Source organism: Cervus elaphus, chromosome 5, assembly GCF_910594005.1.
Source record: "Cervus elaphus chromosome 5, mCerEla1.1, whole genome shotgun sequence".
Lineage (NCBI taxonomy): Eukaryota > Metazoa > Chordata > Mammalia > Artiodactyla > Cervidae > Cervus > Cervus elaphus.
Genome location: NC_057819.1, coordinates 113,849,025 through 113,856,937, shown reverse-complemented (window position 1 = coordinate 113,856,937; position 7,913 = coordinate 113,849,025). Strand labels below are relative to the sequence as shown.

The window sequence follows — 7,913 nt, the reverse complement described above, 5'->3', positions numbered from 1 at the left end:
ACCAGAAACAAAAACTATAAAGAGAGGGACAGTAAACAGAAATGAATCTAAGGTTTCTTTCCTCTCACAAAACCAGAGAAACTTCTGTGCCAAATGTTCACACTGTGTTTAGGTATTCAGGCTCAGGAGTTGGGACATGAATAGTTCAAATCCCTGCTCTGCTACTTATGGACTTTGTCTTAAGAAAATTCTGAACCTTTCTCATTCTGTTACCTTATTTGTAAAATAGGAATAATTTTATAGGTAATCTTACTGGGTTGTTGGGATGATGAAATGAGAAATGTGCCATAGCACTTAGCACCAGTTTGGCACATAATAAGTAAATTCGTGTGTGTGTATGTGTGTGTGTGTGCTCAGTCATGTCCAACTCTTTGCAATGGACTGCAGCCCACCAGGCTCCTCTGTCTATGGAATTTTCCAGGCAAGAATACTGGAGTGGGTTGCCATTTCCTACTCCAGGGGATCTTCTGACCTGGGGATTGAACTTGCATCTCCTGCATTGGCAAGTGGATTCTTTACTACTGCATCACCTGGGAAGCTCTAAGTATTCATGAAATGGTAGCATCATTGTCACCATCATCATCAACAGGAGCAGAAGTAACACTATCATTATTTTATGCATGCTCACAGAGAGCTGTAAGGCTGGAGGATTCTCAGAGGATGAGAAGAGCCTATTTCAATGCAAGCACCAGAAAGGAGGCTTGGTTGGCAATACAGCTCCATGTGGAGAGCTCTTCCTCCTCAAGAATCACCCCAAGTGAGATAAACAAACCTCGAAGATCAGGAAGTTAGCCGAGAAAGTAGGGACAATAGACCATCTGTCAACTTCCTAATCTAGCCAGTAAATTAATGTTAACATTTGCATTTTTGTTGATTAACTCATGAATATAGTTCTGTGCCTCTAGTATTTGTGAGATGAGTAAGGTTTGATCACCATTGGGTTGGCTTGGGCAACCTGCCGAGGTTGTCTGCTCAACAAAACTGAATGTTCACAAAATTTTTCACCTGAGCCATTTGAGCCAACAGTAGAAAGGAGGAAGGTTACAGAAGTAACTATCGTCACCCCCACTCATATTCACACACAACATCTTACCTTTCACAATGAACCCATGAGGTGGGCAGCATTATCATTACTTCAAATTAAGAGATGAAGAAAACTAGAGTCAAAAAAGGGATTCACTTCTCTGAGCTCATACTGTCAGGAAGGATGTGCACCCAGGTCATTTAGCTTCAAATGTGGTCCTTTCTGCTCTTCAACACTGCTTTTAAAATCTGGATACATTCTTTTAAAGTGTCTTGTGTTACACGAATAATCTTTTGGGACTTCTTTCTGAACCATGATTTTGTTCCTTTATGGAACAAAGGACAGCTAGAGAGGGACAGGGAAGAAGGTAATCTGGGGAAGGCTAATTTGTTAATATTTGTTAGTTGGCAATAAGGGATACTCCCTAGGGCTGGGAAGGGTCAAAGAGTATCTGAACCCAGAGCTGATGGAGAGCTGTGTACTCATCAGGTGTGGTACCCACTTCTTAGGGATGACAGAGTCAACTGCATTCTCATGGGCTCTGACTGTCTGAGAGCATCTCAGGCTAGAAAAGTCATATCTCTAGGGGTTTCAATGCTCTCAAAGGAGTAAGTCTAATAGCAAGGAAGAGAAATTTCTAGAGGCTTTGAGATAAGGTTGCTATGGATACAAAGATACCTCTGAGTGCCTGATTCTGGTTTTACTTTTTTGTTGAGTCTGAAGTAGTCTGCTTTGTATTTATGCTTTGACACTGACCCTTGAACTCTCACTCTGTGGAATATTTCCATCATAATTTTTCTTCTAGATATTTCTTCTCATTCTCACTTTTAGGGAGATTATGGCTTCAGTGCAGGTTGGTTGACGTCTTTTTGTCAAGGGCCAGATAGTAAATATTTTAGGCTTTGCAGTCTAAAATTTGTTGCAACTACTCAGCTTTCATGTAGTACAAAGGCAGCCATAGACAACACCTAAATGAAAAGGCCTGGCTGTGTCCCAACAAACCTTGATTTCCAAAAAAGAGGCTGCAGGCTGAACTGTGAGCTATAGTCTGCATCTTCAGTGCCATTCCCATCTGTCCAGAGGTTTCATTTTCTAACCATGAACACTCAGTTATTTTCTTTATTTAAAATAACTTTATTTATTTCTTTTTGGCTGCGGCTGCGCTGGGTGTTTGTTGCTGTGTGTGAGCTTTCTCTACTTGTGGCGAGTGGGCACTACTCTTTGTGGTGGAACACAGGCTCTAGGTGCACGGGCTTCTGTAGTTGTTGTGGTGCATAGACTTCAGTAGTTGTGGTGCAGGGGTTTAGTTGCTCCAGGACATGTGGGATCTTCCCTGACCAGGAATGAAACTCATGCCCCCTGCATTGGCAGGAAGATTCTTAACAACTGGACCACTAGGGAAGTCCCTTATTTCTTTCTTATTTAAAAATTTTATTGAAGTACAGTTGATGTACAATGTTGTGTTAATTTCAGACGTATAGCCAAGTGATTCAGTTACGCATATACATATATGTATTCTTTCTCAGTAGCTCAGATGGTTAAGAATCCTGGTTATGCAGGAGACCTGGGTTTGATTCCTGGGTCAGGAAGATCCCCTGGTGAGGGAAATGGCAATCTACTCCAGTGTTCTTCCCTGGAGAACTCCATGGACAGAGGAGCCTGGCGGGCTGCAGTCCATGGGGTCGTAAAAAGTTGGACACGATTGAGCGACTTAGCGCAACACACAGCACATTCTGTTTCAGTTTCTTTTCCTGTATAGGTTATTATAGAATACTGAATAGACTTCTCTGTGCTTTACAGGAGGTCCTTCTTGGTTATCTATGTTACATATAACACTCAATTATTTTCAGTCTCTCCAGGTATTGACAAATTCCCTAAGCCCCAATGAATACTCTCCCTGAGAAAGGCTCAGAATTCTCATAGTTAATACAGGACAAGCTTTTGCTCTAAGGATGGGTTGAACGAACAGTGAAGCATGGGTAGACTTGAGAGAAGCTGGCTGGCCATTGAAAAGACTATTCACTCCACACTCTCTTTCCAAGGAGTCCAATGGCAGAAATTCATGGGCGAGGAGTTCCTGATTCTTAAGCAACTCCACCCCATGTCCCTGGCTGTCCTCCCCTCTGAGTAATGGGGAGAGCCACTTGGGGCCATGATGATTCTACCTCCTTTGAAACCATCTGATGAAACTCTGATATCACCAGCCATGAGCACCCTGGAGGAGCCTGTTATGACACAAGCTGAATGGAATAATTTTATGATTTGAGGGGGGACTCTTGGGATTCATCTAAGTAGCATATTTTGGAGAAAAAAATTAGCCAAAGCATTAGGAAAGGAAACTATGCTGAGTGCCAAGACCCCACCCACCATTAAGGGTATAAAAGGACCATGGAGAAAGGAGAGACTCAAACCTCATCCACTTCCACCTCCATCAGTTCACCTGTCCTTCCATCACCTCTCCCAGCACCATGCCTTACAGCTGCTGCCTGCCCACCTTGAGCTACCGCTCCAGCTGCTCCTCCCGGCCCTGTGTGCCCCACAGCTGCCGTGGCACCACCCTGCCCGGGGCCTGCAACATCCCTGCCAATGTGGGCAGCTGCAACTGGTTCTGCGAGGGCTCCTTCAATGGCAACGAGAAGGAGACCATGCAGTTCCTGAATGACCGGCTGGCTAGCTACCTGGAGAAGGTGCGGCAGCTGGAGCGGGAGAATGCAGAGCTGGAGAGCCGCATCCTGGAGAGGAGCCAGCAGCAGGAGCCCCTCTTGTGCCCCAGCTACCAGTCCTACTTCCGGACCATCGAGGAGCTCCAGCAGAAGGTGAGGGACTGGGCTGAGTGGGGGCACAGCAGTAGCTTTCTGTCTTTGAGCAATAAAATGTTGTTAGGTTCAAATGGTCCTCACCATGGAATCTTGTTTTCAGATCCTGTGCGCCAAGTCCGAGAACTCCAGGCTGGTGATACAGATCGACAATGCCAAGCTGGCCTCTGATGACTTCAGGACCAAGTACGTTGAGGTTTGGGGGCCAGGTGACCTCCAAGGCCCCTGTGTGGGCCTAACATTGCCTGGAAGAGAAGAGAAAGCCATTTCTCCCTTTTAATTTCTCCTGGCATTTTTTTTTTTTTTTTTATGGCCAGCTAGGTAAAACCACTTGCAAACAGAGATCCAGACTCATGTGCTATTTGAGCTTCAGTTCATATCGCTCTTTCTGAAAGGCCTTCATCCCCCAAATTCAGAGACTGTAATGAATTGTTCTTGGTGAAGTTGATTGATTGGGTGGTTTATTAACCAACAAAATTGACAGGAGAGAGAGTCCACCTCATGAGTTCCCTGAGTGCCTTCTGGTGTTGGGATGAGTCCAAGGCTTTTCCATCCTGTTTATGTAGATCTTGAAGAAAGCATGGATATGAAGAGGCAGAAAACTGTCAGCACAAAGAGAGCCAGGCCAATCCCATGAACACAAGACACGGGGCAGGGAGCGGGGCTTCCGCCTGGCTCATTCTCCCGCTCTGGTCTGTGCATGCAGGTACGAGACGGAGCGTTCATTGCGGCAGCTGGTGGAGTCAGACATAAATAGCCTGCGTAGGATCCTGGATGAGCTGACCCTGTGCAAGGCCGACCTGGAGGCCCAGGTGGAGTCCCTGAGGGAGGAGCTGCTCTGCCTCAAGAAGAACCATGAGGAGGTGAGAGGAAAAGAAACCATAGACTTCAGGGATAAGCCTTCAGCATTGGGAGTCAGGAGGCAACTGCTGTCAGACCTCCAGGGCTGGGACCCTTCTCTGAGGAACTCAAGGTCAGCTCTGGGAATGGCGATTCTATCTCCATAGAGAGCAGGGGTGAGGTGAACTGCAGGAGTGGATGGTGTTGGAGATGCTGGGGAAGGACTTATATTCATTGAGGTCTCCTCTCTGCTGGTCCTGAATTTGGTGGTAGAGATAGAGGGGGAGAGAAAAAGGAATAACATGCTCTCTAGTCTTAAGGCTGTGGAGATGATCATGTAAAAACACAGTGCATCATACAGGTAGAGGGAAATAAGTATTATATGAATTATAAATATAAAATAGCTGCTATCGTGACATCATTATTCCCTTGCTATTATTCACCCTACTAGAAAACATAATCATTTAATTCCATAATTGTATGTTTCTAGCTAAGTACTCCAAATGGAGAAAATAACACATTTCCTTTTCCTGGTGTGCCTCTGTGTTTACAATGGAAAGCTCTGTCACATTTCATCTTTAGTGGATGTCACCTTTGTTCCCTGTGGGTTCAATGTCTTACAAAGTGCTCATCACATGACTTTGACTTTTTGCTTTGGCACCGATATTCTCTCCTATCACTGCTCCTTGAGCATCACGGAGAATGGTTCTTATATACCCGTCATTGTCAAGGGTGAGGGGAACACATGTTGGTGAGGTGAAATTCTGGGAAGGAATTGGAAATACCTATCGTGGGGGAGCATGTCCCACCTGCAATGAGGTTAACTGTGATCCTGGGTGGGCATCTTGGATGGTCAGGGAGATAGCTGGACCTCAAGGAAGTTTTAAATTCTGATTCTGATCTTACTCTACCATTTTAAGCTGAGGCACTTAGTGATGACTCACTGCTTTTAAACAGCAAAAACACATTTTTGCTACATATCTTCCGGGATAGGCATTTAGAGTGGGAAGTTTTTATTTATCTTTTGCTTGTCAAACTTGCCCAATGGGTATTTTATTACAGAAGCTTTTGTTGTATAGAGACAGTCTTTATATGTACATGTTGTACAAGCCTCAGGCTCTGGGAACAATCCGATCTGCCTGAAGGGAGATTGGGAAGTCTTCTCAGAGGCAAATCAGAGGGAAGGGGAGGACTTCAGCACTTTGGTCTAAGGGAAGAGACTGAGCAAAGACACAGATGTGGCAGAGCGCGGCGTACCTGGGGAGTATGGCTGGGAAAGCCGTATCTACGGGGATGTAATGGGAAAGAGGTAGGAAGGACCTGCGAGTTTGGACTTAGGCTTACAGAAAAGGTGAGCTTGTTTCAGTGTTGGGGGAAGGGAATGGATGTGATGCCTATTTGGGTTTATTCCTACACCATATCTGTGTCAGTTCGGGGGAATGATCAGAATATTCCTTTCAGTGCATTTTGGGCAGGGTTGTGCTCACTTCCCTGCAGCAGGAAGATTGCAGATCCATTTCTGTGGGTTCATTTCTTCTCCTTCCTCCCTCAGGAAGCCAACTCACTGCGGAGCCAGCTGGGAGATCGCCTCAATGTGGAGGTGGACGCCGCCCCCACTGTGGACCTCAACCGCGTGCTCAACGAGACCAGGGCTCAGTACGAGGCCTTGGTGGAGACCAACCGCAGGGACGTGGAGGAATGGTACATCAGGCAGGTGAGCATCTCAGCATGTGGTCTCTCAGGACCCTTGGCCCCTAGGGGCCCTTCAGACGGGGTCTGATCCTGTCTTCTGCCCTTTGGTGTTTCAGACTGAGGAGCTGAACAAGCAGGTGGTGTCCAGCTCAGAGCAGCTGCAGTCCTGCCAGGCAGAGATCATCGAGCTGAGACGCACGGTCAACGCCCTGGAGGTGGAGCTTCAGGCCCAGCACAACCTGGTGGGTATTGATGAGACTCCTGGTGAGGAGGTGAGGTCAGGGAGTCAGGGGCACTGGGATGCCTTCTGGACCATCCTCTCCTGAACTCTTGGAGCTCATGACTTATTTGGAAGCAATGGAGAAGCCCTCGAAGGAGCAGCTCTGTGAACTTTCTCCCCTTTTCCCTGACAGAGAGACTCCCTGGAGAACACCCTGACAGAGACGGAGGCTCGCTACAGCTCCCAGCTGGCCCAGGTGCAGGGCCTGATTGGCAACGTGGAGTCACAGCTGGCGGAGATCAGGAGTGACCTGGAGCGGCAGAACCAGGAGTACCAGGTGCTGCTGGACGTGCGGGCCCGGCTGGAGTGTGAGATCAACACGTACCGGGGTCTGCTGGACAGCGAGGACTGCAAGTGAGTAGGGGGAGAAGGGATCCTGGGAAAATGTGTGGTGGGTCTGCAAGACACTGTGGGCATGCCCATGTTGGCCATGTTTTCAATTCACCAAAGAGCACACATTCATGGAGTGTCTCCTTTGTGATGGTTAGGCAAATGTGAAAGGTCAAAGGTGAAAGGCGTTCATCTCCTGCCTCAGGGAGCTAACAGTGGAGGGGTGGTAATAGAAACTGTTACAATAGCAACTGCTGGGTAAGGGAGACTGTGTTGAGTTCTGTGAGATCTCAAGAGCATTAGATAACAATTGTCCACCTCTGCACATGGCAGAGGGAGAGAGATTTGGTAACAATCAAAGTTGATTGCAACTAACTTCAACCACTAAGAATTCAGATATATCTCATAAAGTACCTTAGCACTCTTGCCACTCCTCTCCTCATCCCATTCTAAACCTCTGTGTTCTCCCAGGCTCCCCTGCAACCCATGTGCCACCACCAATGCTAGTGGCAACTCCTGTGGGTCCTGCTCTCAAAATCGCTGCCGTTAATTAAAAAACCTGCCTCCTTTTTGAAGACAACAATGAAGCCTAGAACAAGCACAGAAAAGATGCCCAGGTCCTGCCTTGGCTGGAGCTCAGTTACCATTTAGATACCTTGTCAAGCCAGCTCTGAAATTTCTACACATGGAAATGCTCTCCACGAGCCAAGACACACCTCATCTGCTTCCGATGTCTGGAAAACTCCCTCCTGCTGAAGGTCAAGTCTCTGTCTCTGAAGACAGTCCAGCAATCTGAGCTCCAGGTTTTACTTTAGGGTGTTTCCTCTAGGTATTGTGTTTCCTGCTTTCCTAGCTTCTTTGGTATTCTCTGGAATGCAAGGAGGCTACTTCATTTACTTCCCAATAAACTTTATTTCTCTGGCATAGTAAA

General features: G+C 46.8%; 1 protein-coding gene across 1 annotated transcript; it reads left to right on the top strand.

Moving 5' to 3' along the window:
- Positions 1 to 3,423: 3,423 nt before the first annotated feature.
- On the top strand, positions 3,424 to 7,913 carry LOC122695076 (keratin, type I microfibrillar 48 kDa, component 8C-1-like). The gene is made up of 7 exons (XM_043904559.1): positions 3,424 to 3,840; positions 3,944 to 4,026; positions 4,547 to 4,703; positions 6,233 to 6,394; positions 6,489 to 6,614; positions 6,786 to 7,006; positions 7,454 to 7,913. The coding sequence occupies exons 1-7, from the start codon at positions 3,493 to 3,495 to the stop codon at positions 7,530 to 7,532; spliced, it is 1,176 nt and encodes a 391-aa protein (XP_043760494.1). The 5' UTR covers positions 3,424 to 3,492; the 3' UTR covers positions 7,533 to 7,913.